Here is a 20,259-nt window from a genome sequence, read left to right on the forward strand (position 1 = left end):
CTGCATGTGTCTGATCGAGAAGAACAGGGTCAGTCAGTATTTAAGTCCTTCAGGTCAAGGGATGTCAGTTTTACAAAATTCTGCTGTCCAGGAGAGGATTAGCCACCTCCATTAGCTTGGAGTTGTAAAACAAATCTGCCTGCTAAAGCAATTCTAGATACTTCTGTCATTTAGGATTGCATTCTACCAATTCTATAGGTCAACATGCATGAAGAAAACTATGTAGATGGTAAAGTACATAAAAACAGTTGAATAACAATGAATAACTCATTCTTGTACTACAGCGCCACGTTGTATTTTGATGCTGTACCAGTGGTTTAAGATGGCAGTAAGTAATCTTGCAAAGGTACATGGGGTGAAAAAAAAGGTTATTGTGAAAACAATCTCTCTATTAGCTTCTCCTTCCGTATAAGCATGGAAACGTGCACTGCATAAACATGAAATTAGACTATAGGATATGAAAATCGCCACAAGATTGCTGAAATATATCAAAACTTACAACTAGTAGGTGGTGCAGCTATTGTTTGGAGCTCCATCACCCACTCATAGAACAGCCACACCCTGTAATATCAGCCATCTATATTTGCCTGCCCCTGTGTTCCTGCATAAGAACAGATCAACTGCCTGTATAAAAGGTTTATGAGGGTCTGGAGTGCCAAGTTCCCTGATTAAGCCTCAGGAGTCCATAGAACACGATCAGCTGACTGAAGGCCTTTCCCCATAGATAAGAGCACCTAAAGGAGCTTCAAGAGAAGAGTAGTTAGGAATGAAGTTCCTGCAGTAAGATGTTATACCTAAAAAAGACGAGCTGTTTTTTAGTAACTGTTTTAGGAATGTTCTGAACTGCAGCAGCATGTTTAGGAGAAAGTGAGCGCCCATCCTTGGAATTCACATGGCCCATAAAGGTGACTTTGTCCTGTACAAACTGTAACTTAGAAATGCTGGCTTTATGGCCATAAGAATGAAGATGTTTCAGCAGAGTCAATGTGTCTTTTTCACACCATTGTTTGGTAGGGCTTCATAAAAGGATATCATCCACGTACTGCAAAGAGGAGAGCCTGAGGTTAGTTGGAGTGGTTCCAGGCCAGCTTTGAGGGCAGCATTGTAATTCGTGGGACTTTCACAGTACCCCTGGCATAACCGGGTAAAGTCCACGATCTCCCCTGAAACTCAAAAGCAAACCAAAACTGTCTGTCAGGGTGCACGGGCACAGAGAAAAATGTGTTAGACAAGTCAACAACTGATAAAAAATTTTAAAAAATAAAAACTGCACATGGCTGAACTGCAGTATTCACAGCTTGGAGGTCCTGTACAAAACGCCATCATCTGGCTGGCCAGCATCTTTAATCTTTTTAACAGGAAAAAACGAGTGCACACAGGTGAGTTTTCACAGGGAACAATGATGCCTGTTTTCTAAAAAGATTGAAAAACAGGCTTAATCCCTTTAATTGCTTCAGACTTCAAAGGGTGCTTTTTATTGCTTTTTACACGGGCGATAGTCAGATTTAGGGGTGATAATTACCGGTTCACAGCCTTTTATCAGCCCTACATCAAATTTGCTTTTAGCCCAAAGATCAGTGGGCACTTCAGCCAACATGGGTAGCAAAGGCAGATCTCTTTCAGATTAAAAAAAAAATTAAAATTAATTTAAAAAAACATGCTTCAAAATGTGATTCTGTGGTGGGAACTAGTTCCGCAGTTCTTTGACAATGCATTGTGCTCAAAAATGTTTTTTAGTAAGCAGACAGTCATTTAGAAAACATCAAATTTAGATCAGCAGGTGAAACAGTCCAATCAGTTTCTTTTAGACAAATATCAACAAACTCTCCCCCACCTTGCCAGTGCCAATGTGTAGGTTTGGCCAAGGAAATGTGAGGGCGAATACCACAATAAAAAAAATCTGATTGTGCTGGAGTAAGCGACACAGCCACTGCTGCAGTTTGTGAATTACAAAATAAAGTAGTCATATATATTTTTTCAAAGAAATGTGTGATAACAGTGCAAATCAGTAGGTTGCATGAAATCAGAAAGGGGTGAAACTAACGCTTTTGCTTCTTCCACTAGTTGTTGTGAAAAAGGAGAGCTGGGAAGTTTCCACTCATAAGCATATGTAAGTGCCGATGAATCAAACTGCACTGCTGTGAAAACTGTCAGGATGCAACATAACCTTAACGCCCTCTGGTGTGGAAGTTAAAATAATGCCCAGTTTACACATGAGATTACGGCCCATCAGGTTAATGGGACACAGCTCTGATAACAAAAATGAGTGTTTGAAGGAGAGCCCATCAGGAGTGACACGCAATGGGCGTTGTCATTTTCTCCTTCACAACCTGGCCTGATGCAGGCACAGAGTAAACCTGGTTTCCACTTAGCTTTGGCGGAGGGTCAAATTCCCCTGACTTCACGACTGATGATGTAGCCTCAGAGTCAACCATAAATGTTACTTGTTTCCCCAGAACAGTCAGCTTAAAAGTTGGAAAAGTCTAGCTCCTTTTACCTGAGATAAATTGCTATCAGGGCAATTCTTCAGGGCAAGAGAGAACGACACAGTACAAAGCCCTTTGCTCAAGGACGGAAATAGCATGCAAAACTTTACTACTTGAGTCACAGTCAGCAAGCATCTCTTCATTGTACAGAGCAGGAAAAATGTGCGTGTTGTGTTATCACCCATTGGTGGAGGCTCCGCTGGTGCATGATGTCCGGAACCCGCCTCCCACCCTCAATCAGCCTTTTGCCTAATTTCATCACTTCTCAGCTGCTGACAGTCCTTCTTCCAGTGAAGGAAGTGTGTCTGTCTGGCCAAAGTAGAAACAAACATTTGGGTCATAGCTCAAGCGTGGCCCATGTCGACCTCCCCTCCCGTGTCCACATCCCCCACCTCGTCCTCTGTTTCCGGGGTGACCTGTCATACCATCAATTGCGTGATACATGGTCATGGCTGCCAAATGCAGCTCCTTTTCAGTCTTTTCCCTTTTGGTTGTCTTACGGGTCTCAACTTGGTTCTGGGCATGGCGAGCATAACACTGGTGAACCTAACATCTTCCTTTTCTTAACAAATGTTGTGGGGAGGTGGGATTTCTCCTGGAATGAGGACTGGAGAAGTTCCCTCTTCCAGAGAGCCAGAGGCTTGTGGCAGGTCTGGAAGTTGTTTTTGTAGGGGTCTTGGAGGGCAGGAGTCCAGGTCCAGGACCAGCACAGCCAGAGCGCTCAGGGTGGGGTAAAGAGGTGCAGAAGGAGAAGAAAAGTTATCAGTGGAGTATGGTGATTTAGAAGGAGATTCAGTCTTAATCAGATATTAATTATCTTTTCGTTCACATACTAAATTATTATAATAATTCCGTTCTGGCATTTGTTTAGCAATTTCTTTCTTCCTTATAATTCACTTTCATTTTTCCAACATTCTATACCTTCTTGACATTCCTCCAACTGTTCCCAATATTTCAACTTCATTTTCTTTTTCTGCTTCATCTCTTTCTCATATTCGCAAATGTTTTCTTCTAATTGTCTTATTTCTGACATGCTAAAAGAACCTTCAGGGGGAAAACACCCAATTTTCTATCCAATAACTAGTTTATTTTACACTCTCTGGACCAGATTTCTTTTTCATTTCATCACACCTGGGTCCCCCGGGAGGGTCAAAAGTCTGAGACAATGTTTCCCATTCTCGGACTTGGAATGGGAGAATATATTCCATCACTCAAAGGATGTCTCCAATGAGGACCTTAATCTGTACTCACACTTCTTCGGACTAATTCAAAAGTTTCACTTACCCGAGAAATCTTTGTCTCACTTTGTCTTACTCAAAAAAAAATTATCCCAGCGCTGGTATCCAGGAAACGGACCCGTCAGCCCTCTCTCCGAAAGGTCTTGGATGTATGAGGTTGGAACCTACTTCAGTCCAGGCTCATCAGGCACTGCGGTCCGGTCCAGGTCAACCAGTCGAGGGATCCTGTTCGTGACGCCAAGATTGTGGTGGAAATTTTAGTAATGCACAGAGTCAGTTATTTTCTTCTGAGGAGATAAGAGGCTTTTAATATCATGCAAGAGAGAACGACACAGTACAAAGTACAGAGCTGTTCAGACCACTGATATCATAACAAGCAAACCATTGTAAAGAGGAATTTGAGAAACAGGACTGGGTGGTATCTTGCAGTGAGGTAATTTGCAGGTTATACACAGTAACACTCAATACAAGCATATAAGAATTAATTTTATATTATATTATATATATAGGGCTGTTAAAATAGAAATTCTAGTTGAACTAGAAAACGTATTGGTTGATTCATGGATCAAACACCTGTTGTGAATTTTGCCATTAAGCTCCTTGTTAGAGAACAGCAACCTGTGTGAAAAGTACTGAAACATTGCACAGTTGGACATGGGCATTCAGAAGTTTACAGACGGTCACATTAAGTTCACTTGTAAAGGTTATAATGCATTTTAGGTTCATCCTGAAATTTCATACGAAAGCCAAATATCCCTAACTTTTTGTGAGTAGTGTATATTGCACATAATACCATCTATTGCACATAAGGTGCTAGGTGGTGTTTAGTGTCCTGATGGCTGTGGGAAAGAAGCTGTGGTGTCAGGAGTCTGTGAAAATACTTTCATGAAGCAGCAGGAGCTGTGAAGCTCTTCAAGAGAGGGTAAAGACAACCAACGCTCTCCTGGGCAGTCTTCACAATTCCCTGGAGTATCTTCCTATGTACTGCTGTGCAGGTGGAAGACCACACACAGAAGCAGTAGCACAGGATGCTCTGCTAGAGCAGCAGATTGTATGGGTTAAATTTCTCTCTAAAATAACTGCAAATGCACAGAGGGTGATCTACAGATATGCCTTGAGTTGCACACGTTTTACTATCCACAAATACAAATTTCCTATTTGTAACTCATGTGTTGGTTTTTACAAATATATGTGTATTTGTAAATATATCATTTTTCAGTTTTTGGGGGATGTTACCTCTGTCAGACCTGGACTTTTAGCCAGATGCAGGAGGATGAACGTTTCAGCTGTCTTTATTAGCATCTGCAACACTGAGTGAAAAAATAAGAAGCTATGAAAATGTGTTCTATATAAGCTATAAAACTTGAAAACAAAAAAATAATTAGAAATAAATAATCTAATAAACAGGAAATCACTCTGCTAAGAGGAGCACCCATTAACACGAATTATGACCTCAAAATCACTCCCTAAAGAGGAAAACCAACTCAACTCTAGAAAAAAACAAAGTAAATAGACGCCTGAAAGCTGGAGGCTTTACAAACTCTGAGACGTAATCTATAACGCACACATTAAAAAAATTTGATAAATAAATTGAAATAAAAAATCACTCCAAAAGGAGGCAATCAAAATGGCTATGAAAACAAGACTATTCTATGAGAATTATAAACAAAACAAATTCCTCGCAAGGAAGCAAAAGAATACTGGCTTCACGATTTAGAACAAGCAAGGCAAGGATAACTATGGCTGTGATGGCAGGCTTGGGTGGACAACAGATCAAAACACTCAGGCACAAGACAAAGGGAGATGCAGACTATTAGATACATGAGGGCAATGGGAAACAGGTGGACACAATCAGGAATCAGGGAAGACAATTCGACTGGTGACACATGAGGAAGAGCAAGTAACATGAAACAAGAGGAGAGTTAATTTTTCAAAATAAAACAGGAAATGACAAGACAAAACATGGGGACAGGACTAAAACTGCCACAAACGATTATTTTAATAGTCGACTAATCACCGATTATTTTTTTCGATTAGTCGACTAATCGGATCGTACGTATATTGAATGTAAAACATACAGCTTATCACACCAGGATAAAGCTGCTCTTATATAACCATCATTAGCTTTCAAAAACAAAAAAAAGACAATTAATATCATAGTTCATTAACCCTTTGATGAAATATGCAGCTTGTTGCAACAAACAATTATTTAACTGTGTAGCAAACACACAAAAATAAATTCAAGTGGTGGCTCCGACACATCTTCAAACACTGGCCTTTTCTTTCTTTAAAACTTTGTCTAGCATTATGTTGACAGGACGTCTGATAATATGCTTTACGTGACATGCTCTGGCTTCTGTGCGGTTATACTGTATACAAGTTAATAGGACCTTTTTTTTCTTATTACTTTAGGTTTTTGCCTATGGGATGGCAGTGTAAGATTTGCAAGTCTTTGTCTGCTACTAAGGGAACTTACTAAAGCATTACAGACTACTGCACGTAACATTTGGTCGTGGGCAATCTCAGCCATGTCTCTATGATGGTTGCCCTTGCACATTCAAAACGCAGAGTGCGCTTCGCACACGTTTGTCCAGTTTCCATGCCACTAAGGAAAGTCAACAGCCAAATATCATCTCCACTTTTAAGTGTTTAGTTTGTGATGCTAGTTGTTATACTGAGAAGGACTTCTTTCAGCATATTGGAAATCATCTGAAAGTCCATGAAACTGTCTTTTGTGTATTTGAACGGTGCAGTTTTTGGACAAATATTTACAATACATTTCTGAAACACAAAAGCAAAATAGGGCTGCCACAAATGATTATTTTAATAGTCGACTAATCACCGATTATTTTTTTTCGATTGGTCGATTAATCGGATCATACGTATATAGAATGTAAAACATACAGCTTTTCGTACCAGGATGCAGCTGCTCTGAGATAACCATCATTAGCTTTCAGCTTGGAGTGTTTAAGGTATATGCTAACTAAAAAAAAAGGACAATTAATATCATAGTTCATTAATCCTTTCAGGAAATATGCTTTCAAATAAGTTTGTTGCAACAAACAATTATTCAACTGTGTAGCAAACACACAAAAATAAATACTTAAAGTTTTTTGGGTTTTTTTAGGTTTTTCTTTCCTTCATTTTTCTCTGGCATCAAACACAGCTGCATTTAAATCAAATGAGGTAGGCACCTGAAACTAAGGACTTATTCACAAAAGGTTTTGGTCTCACTAACTCAAATATAACACCAACATGTTCAGTATGGACTCAGTCAGGACATTTGCTTGCTGAGGTGTGCATGTAGCTAGCTTTGTAACAAAGCCGTCCATTGAAGATGAACATACTTTTTTAGCACTGAAACATAACCCAAAAACACATGAAATATGTGTGCTAAGGCTAATTAATTAAATCATCATCGCTAATGTTAACGTTTACAGCTATCAATATGAGTAAGTAGCAAGTTAACGCTCTGGTTATGCTACTTTTACCAGCTAACTAGCCAGTTAGCTTACCAAGATGAAGGTCCCTCTTCACAATCAGCTACAACAACGTGCTTCCTTTTCAGGTGCTCGTGCATCGTCGTTGTGCTGCTGTGGAAGGCAAAGTCTGCCTTACAGATATTGCATTGCACACATTCGTCTAGTAAAATGCTCCCACACTTTTGAGCTCCGTTGCCGGGTAGCCATGATACCAGAGCCCGTCTGGTTTAACTTCCTGTGACATCATGGCTGACCCCAGTTACCACTACTGTGCATGTGTGTCAAGGACAGAAAGGCAGACGCAGCAGTGGAAGGTGCCGCAGCAGTTTTGAGAGAAAAACTAAGTTTGAAAAAAATAAATAAATAAATTATGCATCGACTATTAAATTCGTCTGACTAATCGTGGCAGCCCTAGACAGGACAAAAACCCTACTTGACCTCATCGCAGCATGACAATGTCCTCCTTATCCCAGATAATGAAAGAAGTATTTTCCCTCTAATGTACTGTAAACAAACATTGGTCTTGTTTGGTGCATACTCCCCCTTCACTACACACCACAGTCACTATGTAGAATGTCTTAGCAGCTCATTGCCTGCTGTGCAGGACTTGCAATAACAACCTGAGGAAAGCTATCTTCTAAGATCATATATGACAGGGTCAGTTTTTATTGTGCATGTTTTTCATTGACTTTAATTGCTTATCTTTTTTATGAGTTACATGTAGTACTCGTATGCTGACCTTGAACAGAACCCAAAAACTGCAAGCAGCGCACTTGATTGCAATGAGCAGGTGGTGGCACTTGGATTTTACACCCTTTTTTTAAGCAGGAGGCCGTATCAACATCGCAGAAGATGAGGAGACAGGCAGAGCAAGAAACAGAAGAGGGTTAAAGAATCAAGATTGAACGGCAGGACGCCAGAATGGCTGGGCTTGCCAAAGACTATGGACCTGGGCTGCCGGTGGGTGGACACCCTGGAGTGGGATACTGCCGTCAGAGGGGAGTACCCTTGCCTGGTGCAGCGATCGTGTCCAGGGTGACTCCGGTCGGGAAACACCAATCACATCGGACTGAGGGGAAGCGCCATGGGCACGTAGAGGGGTGTTGTCACAATGCACCCCTCTCGCAGCTAAGTACACTTTTTTAATTGTTTCCCCGGAAGTTGGTTTTAACAGGTCTCAGACCCCGAGGATTCTCCCCGTTGTAATCGTAACATTGACGCTGGGTGTCTCTGTTTTTATGCTCTGGAGATTGGAGGTTTGTCACTTGCCAACTGAAGAGCGAGGCTGCTCAAGGCTTTGGGACCTTCGGAGACTCTGTACTGGACCTTTTTTTATACTTCTTATGAATAATAAACTTTGTGTACACGACGGTCAGACTCTGAGTTGTTTCAGCTCTGCTCACACCTATTTATTTATTTTTTTTCCCCACTCTGTGTTTTTCACCTGCCGCAGATGAAATAGTCTGTGTGTGTCTGTAGAAAAATAGTGTCATGAGCCTCTGGTATTTTCCCCTACTTCCCCTTTTCCCTCGTGTGTGTTGTGCTGTCTCCCTCTGCTGAGTGTATGATGTGTGTGACTGTGTTCTGTGGGTGTGGATATAGCTGCTTCATTCCTCCAGAAGGGTCTCCCACCACAGCTGAAGTTCATCAGACACATCATCCCTGCTGCTTAAACTCTCCGGTCTGACCTCCACTCAAAGCCAGATCGTTGTAACTCCAAAGTGGTACAACTGGCTGCCCCTAACTCAAGTCAGTACTGTTTGCCTTGCTGAAGTCTAACTGTGTTTTGCTTTGCTCTCTTAAGAAATTCCTATTTGGTAAGCTGCTGCTGAGAACCCTACAGATTCTGTGCCTGCCCACTGCGAGTTGTTCCACCTGCCAGCTTCGTCAACTCACCATAACCTACCTGGAAATTTTTGGATTACCAGGACCTGGATACCCCTCAAGACAATCCTCGATTCCCCAGCTCGGAGGTGCACCGTTGGAGATGCCTACCTGGCACCCTTTGACCTTTGACCCCTCCGTCCCAAAAGAGTCAAGGCATGCATATGTAATTGTGTTTGCTGCATTGATTTTAGTAAATGTCTACTCTTGAGTATTGACAGTGTAACCAAATTATATATCGCCGGCACACAAGGCACCAACAATATATATTTATAGCGGACACACGTAGCGTGATGTGATAAGATGTAAGGATTTATCCGAAAGTTCTCACTATCTGAATAAGCCTTATTTAACCTCGTTTTAGGGCACCACCTTCAATCGAAGGAAAAAGACAGAATCTTACGATTCTGGTATGTTAAATTAATAATCAATTATTAATTAATAACTAATAAATTTCAGTCTCATATAGTCGCTACTCGTGAATTCTCGTTTTGTTGGACTCACACGTGCGTAAAGAACACATACACAAAAGCCGGTTGATTTTATATATGTATATATATGAACCATTTATTAAAATGATATAACCAAAGACATGAACCTTAAGACAACAGGAGAAATGCATTGAATATGGATGATTATATAAGAAACACTTAGTGAATTGAAAAGAACTAAGGGGAGGGGATGGATGGATACCGGAATCATTCAAATAGTCGCGTTGTGTTACTATTTGAATTTAAAAGCTAACAACTTGGGTTAATTTATCATTTTAACAGCGAATTCTCTCGACACCCACCGCATACCGTCTGAAATGTAAGAACAGGGCAGATCTTACGGTCAGGTCAGCTCCGAACCACAGGTCCTCGCCAGCGGGTCCCACTGGGTCTCTCTTTCAGTTCCGTGTCTCGCGGCCTTCGTTGTGGTTGACTTTCAGGGACTGGACCGGTCGCGTTCCTGGGTTCCTTCTGGTAGCTTGAAGACGAACGGGTGGTGTGTCGGAATTTCACACAAATAATGATAAAACTGTCCAAGGGTCGAGTTGGTTTTGGTTGCTGACCAACTCTGATGAGGTGAACTTAAATTCACCAAAGATTGACAAAAAGGTTGACAAGCTGAATGCTGGCTCCTTTTTCTGATCAAAAATAGGTGAGGAAGCTGCAGCAGCAGAGTTTAAAACGTGCTATAGAGAGGAGACGGGATGACGGACGAACAAAAACGCAAAATGTATCTTTCTACTACATTCTTCCCTTTCTGTCTTTGTTCGGACCTTCTTCTTCCATCTCATCTTCCTCTCCTGCCATTTTCAAAGACTCTCCACCAGACTCTCATTCCATCAATTAGAGCTCTCTGCTCTTCATCTTCTCTACTGATCTGGACCTTCAATATTCTCTTTCAATATTCCGTACATGTTCTATTCAAGAACCTATGCGAACTGGGCAATAACTCTTATGCCATAACCGGACAATAACTAACTTTTCCTCGCGGGTTCCGGAGTTTGATTCGTGGAGGCGGGGCATGACGTAGGCCTACGCTACACTTTCAGCCAATGGTATGCCTGAAACTGTTGTGACGTCTGCCTGGGCGTATTTTGTAAGGCGACCTGCAAGGAGGTTTGCCTCAAAGCAATTCCACTCCTGCATTCCTCCGTCTCATAAACATTTGTTCAGAGGATTCTAAAACACCATAACTTGTTAAGATATAAAGGGAAAGATATAGCATAAACTTAGGATATAACGACAGAAAAAACAACATAACATGATGGTTATGAGTCTCAAAATTCAGATGGATATCTGCAGAGTTATGAAGTATGAATAACGAACCAACCAATGTTATTTTCCTGTGTTAAACACAGAATACAATAAGAAACAGCTGAAGAATTGGTTAATAGTTGCATTATTTCATATAAATGTCACATGTCATATGCAAGTTATTGACTTAGTTTTGGGTTTAACTATTCAGTACTACGGACCACTCGGGGGCAATGTGGCTCCATAGGATGTTTAGTAATTTTCCAAAATAATAATATCTTCTGTATCGTTCCGCGTACGATCATGAAAAAGGTATTAAAATGCAGCTTGTGATATCACTGAGAACATGAAAGAACTTGTACAAAGATACAAAGCACATTTAATATAGTTTCAAGATTCAGCTAAAAGGTGATTCTGGGTGAGATCCTTTTGAGAGGTCCATGCTGCGACTGTCTCTGGCTTGAGCCAGAGTCGGGGCAAACTGTCACCATTGTTTACTTTGAACCATATAGGGTCGGAGGGGTCCTGTTCTGGTTTTCCCCAATACTCTCCTGAAAGGGTCCGTTGTTTGTTCAGCTTAGTTAGCACTAAGCTATTAATGCATTTATCTAAATTTATGGCACAGGTCTGTGGAAAGAGGGGCTGAGAAAACTCCCCCAAAATGCCTTTGTGGGCAATGGTCGTTGTAAATGTCTCTTCTTTGATGTAGAAATCCCCCATCTGGTATTTCCACACTGACCATCCCCACAAAAGAACGTTGCAGTCATTTAAAATCTTAAGTTTGTATTCAATTCCACACTTGAGTTCGCTACAACAGTAATATATGTGGGCAAAGATAAAGGTATAACCACCTTCACCTTAGCTAATAGATCCCTTTCAAGCAAACCCAGTGTCTGCAGTGAAAGGTAAACAAATGTTACTTGGCCTAAACTAACTAAATATATAAACCTGTTATTTTGAGAAAACAAGTTCATGATTGCCACCATTCGTGTGGGAGACCTGGGTTCAAATCCACTGCATGAAAGGTATTACCTCCAGTAGGGGTCCTTATGCAGGACCCCCTTACCCTATCTGCCTACCTGTAAGTCGCTTAGGATAAAAGCATCTGCCAAATGCATCAACAACATAAACTAATCCATCCATTTTCTATACTCGCTTAATCCAACTCGGGGGCTGTAGCCTATCCCAACTGTCATTGGGCGAGAGGCAGGGTACACCCTGGACAGGTTTCCAGTCCATCACAGGGCCACACAGAGACACACAACCACCCACGCTCACATGCACTCCTGGGGACAATTTAGTCACCAATTCCAACCAGAAAATAAATGTTCCATTATCAAAAAAGTCATAAATAACCAGTTATCACTGGAAAACAGACTTTATCTTGAGATGGTGATAGTGACATTAAAACAATTGATTGGCTGGATTTTCCCAGGTTTATCAGTTAATTTATTGGCACTCCTACTGGACAACATGATGGGAAAATGTCAAAAAGAAAATGTGTGCAGTAAAGTGCGAATGAGACAACACTATCATGAAAATCCCTGAAAACAACTTGTTATCTTAAATCCTTAAGTCGTCATCAGGTCACCAACATGAGGATTCACAGTACGAAGACTGCCACCGAAAGGGTGAAACGATTATAACCGCATCCTTCGCTGAAGCTTTTAGCAGCTAGATATAGCACATGATCTGCCACCATCTGTCTGTCCAGGGGCGGTTCTAGGGGCGGGGACACAGGGGCATTGACCCCAGCTGAAATCTGATTGGCCCCCTGAAGTGCCCCTGTCCTGACACTCATCTGTCCTTTGTTTTTTTTTTTGTTTTTTTTAAATCAGAACTTTTTTTAAAATCAGAACTTTTTTGATGGCTGCGGAAATACATACAACGTAGAGAGCAGAAGTTGAAACTTAATTACCAAACTTACAGGGAAGTAGATTTAGAAATTCTCATCTGTCCTTTGTCCCAGAGCGAAAATCAGATTATATGTGGATGCAATTCCATGCCGAAACACTAGCGGCGCCAATGAGCCAAATAGGAATGTCCAGCGTAAAGCTTATAGAAGAAGAAGATTTGAACCATCTCGAACAGTGTTGGGCAAGTACTTGGCCCCTCTATGAATATTGTGCCCCCTTGATTATGGGTTAATATTTATCTAACTGCAAATGCGCAGAGGGTGATCTACAAATATGTCTTGAGTTGCACACGTGTTTTGCTATCCACAAATTGCCTACTTGTAACTTGTGTGTTGGTTTTTAAAACAATAGGCTATCTGTATTTGTAAATCTATCCTTTTCAATTTGTAAAACAAAAAGCCATTTGTAAAACTGAAAATGCTGTTTGTGAATCGCGACTCAGCATTTGTGGATCACCAAACACCCGTTTGTATTTTTTGAGACATTCTTTCTGCAAATTCACTCAGATCCGCAAACAAATAGCTCGTGATTCACAAAGCACGATCCAATAGATGGCGCTGTTGTTCGGCTTAAGAACGACGAAGAAAGAAGATCGCTGATTAGCAGTAACCATAGCAACGACATGAACGCGTCAGTTGGTTGTGATAACATTTATGGATGGTGTTTGTTGCTAGTCTGTAGTTTTAAAGTTTTAGTTTTATTTCAGCCGCCTTTGTGTTGTTTGCAGTTATCTTTTAAACAAATTTAAACCCATACTTGATGGCCCCTTACCCAGAAAAATCCTAGATCTGCCAGTATCTATCAATCAATTTATCCAAGAATAAATGCATTTGAGTAAAATGAATACAAGTAATAAACATATAGCGGTGACTGTTAAGAGTCTGGTCATAAGACAGCATTTGCTTGTACAGACGGCGAAGAAACAGTCTGCACCCCGCTGAAGTGCGCAGTGAGGGAGGCCACGCCTGTTCGCTGATGAGGTGGACCGTGAAGGCGTCGTTAATGTGAGTCACATGACAAACCAGCGTCTCGGACAGATCTGAAACACGTCCAATAACCATGGTAAGCAGTTTTCCTGAAAGAAAATCATGCTGTATATTTGCACGTTTCATTCTGATATTACCCTGTATAACGTTTTGGTCTATGCAACAACAAATCCTAAGTGGAACTCAGGCTGATTTAAAATCACCGTGGAATGTAACTGGAACTATGGCCTACCCCTTTGGGACCAAGTCTGACAGCGGCAAGCTAGGCTAACAAGCGTCCAAGCTAGGCTAACAAGCGTCCAAGCTAACAAAGTTGTTTTATTCAGGCATTTATTTTTTCACGAAATATATATGCACCACGCATCGTACTCCATATAACGCATGTTATCAGATAAATCGGCGAGTACAACATGTTAAGATTTCTGAGACAAAACAGTTTAAAGGTATGACGATCAAAGCTAGTATCTGTTAGCATAGTCTGTTGCTCTCCCGGATCATTCTCAACTGGTTGGCATAATGCTGTACTTGTCGTCTGAGCGTAAATAGGGGAAGTGTATCTGCTGCTTTAAGCTTTGGCCGAACGGCCGAGAGATCAGAGCACATTTTCTACATATTTCCCAGTATTTGCATGAACATATTTCTTGCGGAAATGGCTGCACCGTCCGCAGATATTTCAGCAGTGTTCGTTACTTTTGGTGTGATTACGAGCTGTGTTCGTAAGACAGCAATGAAGAGAGCTTTCTCCTGGGAAGGCCAGTCTCCTGTACCTTCAGTCCGGTTGAATGTATATACATATGTGATAAATTTCCTTTTGCTCTGTAGCCTTCTTTACTTAATTAAACGAGTGGGAAGTGTGTCAGCGGCGGTGAGGATGAGAGCAGCGCTGCGTTCAGCTGCTGCTGGTGGCTGTCGGACACTGCGGCTCTCCATCCTCAGTCAACGTGTCGCATAAACAAGCCGCGGCAGGACGCGCACTTGTTAAATCTGAACAAACAAAGGTTTCTGCTCGAAAACAGGTTGGAACTGACACCAATAACCTGCGCTCTTGTAGTTCCTTCTAGTTGAACTTTATCTACTGACAGCAGCCGTAACTATATAAGAATATATTTCTTCTTATCTTTATTTAAAGATCTCATTGAAATCAGATATCTCTTTTTTGAAGAGCACCCTGGCTGAGACAGCAGTTACAGCACAGCACACCTACAGATATCTGACAAAAGTGAAATGAGAATGTTCTGATGAGCCATAATACCACAAAATAATTCTGACAAGTCAGAAAATGCCAAAATAAAGAAATGAGATGGAACCACTAAATTAAAAAAGAAAGGCTATGCATTTTATCAAACTGCCTCCAAAAGACCATTAGATATGTCAACATTTTGCAACTGTTGGTTAAAGAAAAAAAAAGTTGTAGTTTAGAGGCAAATATTTACAAAGCAGATATTCACTCCTCAACTTAAAGTCTGGGCTGAACATACCATGCCCCCTTGAGACGTGGCAGGTGCCAAAAAACTCTTTATACCTCACATATGCAGAAAAAAACATCTCCTCCAACAAGCCTACTCTCTCCTTCCAGTGCATTTTAGGACTTGAGATATCAAACTTCAGAAATATTAGTTTTTCAGGTGAAAAACAGGAGGAATGAGGAGACTGAAATAAAACAAATGAGATGGGCCTAAATTCTCCAAACACCTTTGTTAGCATAAGAGACACGGAAATAAAAATAATCCCATCCTGGATTGACTTGTGGCTGCAGCATTCAAAGCAACTCTCTGCACTTTTCATCCAGTCATATTAGCTGTGATTCATGTGCATGAATATGAGGACGGGACTGTGAGCAGCTTCTGGAAACATCTTTTACTTTAGTGGCTTTTTTTCTTTCCTTTTTTGAAAAGAACAACCTTGATACTGAAATAACATTTTGTTGCAGCTTATGATTTTAATCTTATATATACTTGTTCCTATTGTGACACGCACACGCTCTCTTTCACAAACACACACAGTCTACACACTGGTGATGCAATGATCCAGGAGTTAATGTCAATGTAACCTAACGCAAAAGACTCAGATGAAGATAAAGGAAAAACACAATCCAACAGTGCAAACTTCACAAAATACTTTGTTTTTTGCAGCATCGTAGTCTGTCCATGGGTATTTACTAGGGGTGTGACGAGATCTCGCAAGATTAAAGTTGACAATATTTCTCGTCACGTTACAAATCTGTCTCATGAGATTTGGGAGCTATCCAAACTTCTATTTCAATTCAATTCAATTTTATTTATATAGCGCCAGATTACAACAATTGTCATCTCAAGGCACTTAAGTAATATAGTCCAATTCAAGCCAATTGGAATTCAATTCATTGTAATCATAATCCAATTAATTCATATAGAGCCAATTCAAAAATTAATATCCTAGCTAAGGAAACCAACAGATTGCACCGAAACTTGTCTTCAGTCCAATCTCCCGTCCTGAGCCTGTGGCGACTGTGGAAAGGAACGACTCCCTTTTAACAGGAAGAAACCTCTGGCAGAACCAGAACCAGGAAGGGTGGCCATCCGCCTCGACCAGCTGGGGTTTGAGAAGACAGAAAAGAGGGAAAAGAGGGGGGAAAAACACCATAACACCATTCAAAGGATATCTGTTGGAACAGGCAAACACAAGTTAATAACCACAATAATGTCACATGTACATAAAATCATTTGAGAAATTAAACAGGGGGAAAAAGAGAACAAAGTGAGGAAAGGTGTGACAGATGAGGCCCCCCAGCAGTCTAAGCCTATAGCAGCTTAACTATGGGATGTTTCAGGATCACCTGAGCCATCCCTAACTATAAGCTTTATCAAAAAGGAAAGTTTTAAGCCTAATCTTAAAAGTGGAAAGGGTGTCTGCTTCTTGGACATTTACTGACAGCTTATTCCACAAGAGAGGGGCCTGATAACTGAAGGCTCTGCCTCCCATTCTACTTTTAGAAACTCTGGGAACAACAAGTAAACCTGCAGTTTGGGAGTGAAGTGCTCTATTAGGAAAATATCTTACAATGAGATCTTTAAGATATGATGGAGCTCGGTCAGTAAGAGCTTTATATGTGAGGAGAAGAATGTTAAATTCTATTCTGAATTTAACAGGGAGCCAATGAAGAGAAGCTAAAACTGGAGAAACATGATCTCTCCTGTTAGTTCTCATCAGAGCTCTGGCTGCAGCATTTTGGATCATGTCTAATAATGTTACCTAATGGAAGCATGTACAAAGTAAAAAGAATTGGTCCAAGCACAGAACCCTGGGGAACTCCATGACTTACTCCAACGTGTGAGGAAGATTCTTCATTTACAAGAACAAACTGGAATCTATCAGATAAATATGACTTAAACCAGCCTAATGCAGTTCCTTTAATCCCAATAACATGTTCAAGTCTCTGTAACAGAATGCTGTGATCGATCGTATCAAATGCAGCACTGAGATCCAACAGGACAAGCACAGAAACAAGTCCGCTATCAGAGGCTAAGAGGAGATCATTGGTAACTTTCACCAGTGCTGTTTCTGTGCTATGATGCACTCTGAATCCTGACTGAAACTCTTCAAACAGATTATTTCTATGTAAATGATCACAAAGTTGAGCTGCAACTATTTTTTAAAGAACTTTAGACAAAAAAAAGGGAGATTGGATATAGGTCGATAATTAGCCAACACTTCTGAATCAAGAGTAGGTTTTTTAAGTAAAGGTTTAATTACAGCAACCTTAAAAGTCTGAGGTACATATCCTGTCAGCAAAGACCGATTGATCAAATCCAATATGGAAGTGTCAATTAAGGGGAAAACCTCCTTGAACAGTCTGGTTGGGATTGGGTCTAACATACAAGTTGATGGTTTAGAAGAGACTATTGCTGTTGTTAGCTCAGAAAGATCAACTGGACAGAAGCTGTCTAAATACAAATCAGGTTCTAAAGATATTTCTAAAGCTCCTCTACTTGATGATACATCAGTGATAATAGTGGGAAGGATTCCATTAATCTTCTCTCTGATAGAAGCAATTTTATTGATGAAGAATCTCATGAAATCATCACTGCTGAGAGTTAAAGGAATACATGGCTCAACAGAGCTCGGACTCTTTGTCAGCCTGGCAACAGTGCTGAAAAGAAACCTGGGATTATTCTTATTCTCTTCTATCAATGATGAATAATAAGTAGTTCTAGCTTTATGAAGGGCTTTCTTATACGTTATTAAACTATCTCTCCAGACTAATTGAGACTCTTCTAAATTAGAGGAACGCCACTGTTTCTCCAGCTTTCTTGCAGTCTGCTTTAACGCACGCAGCTGTGAATTATACCAAGGAGCCAACCTCTTCTGACTGATTAGCTTCCTTTTCAGAGGGGCAACATTGTCCAGTGTTGTACGCATTGAAGCTATAGTGCTGTCAGCAAGAGAGTCAAGTTCTACTGGAGTAAAATTTAGGTAGCCGTCCTCTGTCATATTTGCACATGGCAGTGAAGAAAAGGATGATGAAATCAACTCTTTAAATCTGGTTACAGCATTATCTGACAGACACCTTCTATATGTAGAATTCTTCTCAGAAACCGTGTAGTCAAGTAATGTAAATTCAAAAGTTATTAAAAAATGGTCAGACAAGACAGGGTTATGAGGGAACACTGTTAACTGTTCACTCTCAATGCCATAAGTCAGCACAAGGTCAAGGGTGTGATTAAGGCAGTGAGTAGGTCTGTGAACACTTTGACAAAATCCAATAGAGTCTAAAATAGAATTAAAGTTAATATTTAGGCTGTCATTTTCAACATCTACATGAATATTAAAGTCACCCACTACAATGACTTTATCTGTACTCAGCACTAACTGGGATAAAAACTCTGAGAATTCAGAGAGAAACTCAGAGTTAGGGCCAGGTGGACGATACACAACAACAAACACAAGAGGTTTTTGTGATTTCCACTTTGGGAAAAACTGAGAATCAGAGATTCAAAAGAGCTCAAACTAATCTTGGGTCTTGGACTGATTAGTAACCCTGATCTGAAGATAGCTGCCACTCCTCCTCCTCTGCCTGAGGTTGGAGGAACGTGAACATTTAAATAGTCAGAGGGAGTTGATTCATTAATGCTAACATGATCCTCCTGCTGCAGCCAGGTTTCTGTAAGACAAAATATATCAATATGATGATCACAGATCAAATCATTCACTAACAGAGACTTCGAAGGGAGAGATCTCGTCTCTCGTGTCTCGTCTTGTGAGCTGAGTGTATCGTCGCACCCATAGTATTTATCTTTCCAGCTAGCTTGAAAAGTCCGACATTTTTTCTGCCTAACATCTGCACTGCTGCTGTCCTCAGTCGTTGACACGGTAGAGTTCTCACTGGAAGACTGTGTCGGGTCACTGGATATTTTTGTGACAAATTTGTCCCTTTTGTTGGCTAAATCAACAACATTGCTAGTTTAACAGCCAGCTGCCGTCCAGCCTTTTCGGCGGTTTATCTGACATCACAACGCAATGCGTTGATAGGTAGCAGAGCGGTCATTAGCAAATCAATGACAAGTGTAGGCTGCCTGTTACATGTGGGTACTCGGAAATCTCCGCCTATGCCTGTCATAGTGGCGTTTACAACTTGTCAAGCAGAAGTGCTTTGGAAGAGGCAACAGGAGGTCATTCTTTGATTTCAGGAGGTAGACTTTTGACCGCACAGACAACATGGTGTGATGTTTTTTGGGTTTTTTTTGTATATATGTGCATGTTGCATAGTTATTTTCAAAACTTCCTGAAAATTAACAAAATGAAGTGGGCTGAAGTGAAATGATGGGGATATTTATTTTCTCACCTCCCAAAGTTCTACATTCCTCAGTAACTAGAAGCAAATTGGATGCTCTTTATAGTGGGCTTTGGAAATTCATATCTACATGTTGTGTTTTGTAGCCATTTGGTCGCAGTCTCAGTATTATATGGAACATTCTGAGGTTTGGGCTGCTCTTGGTTGTGTTGGTGATGCTTTTGGCCCTTTAGCTTTGCTCTACTGTAAAAAAGACACAACAACTTTTGTCAGCACAACAAACCAGCATACATGTCTATTCCTAAAATTCACCTGGGGAGAGAGAGGATTGAGAAAGAATACACACGAGTATCCTTTACCCTTGAGTCTCCTCACCTCCACAGTTGGGATCTGGGGGAAAACTAAGCAAGGCAAGTTTATTTGTAGAGCACAGTTTGTACACCAGGCAATTCAAAGTGCTTTACAGCTACATATAATGACAAGAAGGCAAATAAAATCATTCCAAAAACATAAAACATAATCATTAATTAATTGAATTAAAAGCGAAAAGTACCAATAAAATACTTTCGGTTGTCACCTTGGTTAGTCCTGACTCTGGGCACCAGCAGGAGACCCCTCCCTGAGGTTCTCAGAGTCCTAGTTGAAAAGTCTATTCTCTGAGCGATAGGAAGCCAGTGCAGAGATCTGAGCACTGGACTAATATTGTCGTATTTTTTGGTTCTAGTCAGGACTTGAGCAGCAGCATTCTGGAT

The 20,259-nt window shown here is 40.8% G+C and overlaps 1 protein-coding gene across 1 annotated transcript in view; it reads left to right on the forward strand.

Annotated features, from left to right (window-relative positions):
* Positions 1–13,712: 13,712 nt before the first annotated feature.
* vps35 (VPS35 retromer complex component) overlaps positions 13,713–20,259 on the forward strand; it is a 32,575-nt gene continuing 26,028 nt past the window's right edge. Inside the window, exon 1 of the mRNA XM_072381063.1 lies at positions 13,713–13,813. Within this exon, the coding sequence (XP_072237164.1) occupies positions 13,811–13,813 (3 nt within the window). The 5' untranslated portion in view covers positions 13,713–13,810. The remainder of the gene's footprint in view (positions 13,814–20,259) is intronic.

This window comes from Leuresthes tenuis, unplaced genomic scaffold, assembly GCF_036924035.1.
Source record: "Leuresthes tenuis unplaced genomic scaffold, fLeuTen1.0.hap1 SCAF_2, whole genome shotgun sequence".
In the NCBI taxonomy this organism is placed as follows: Eukaryota; Metazoa; Chordata; class Actinopteri; order Atheriniformes; family Atherinopsidae; genus Leuresthes; species Leuresthes tenuis.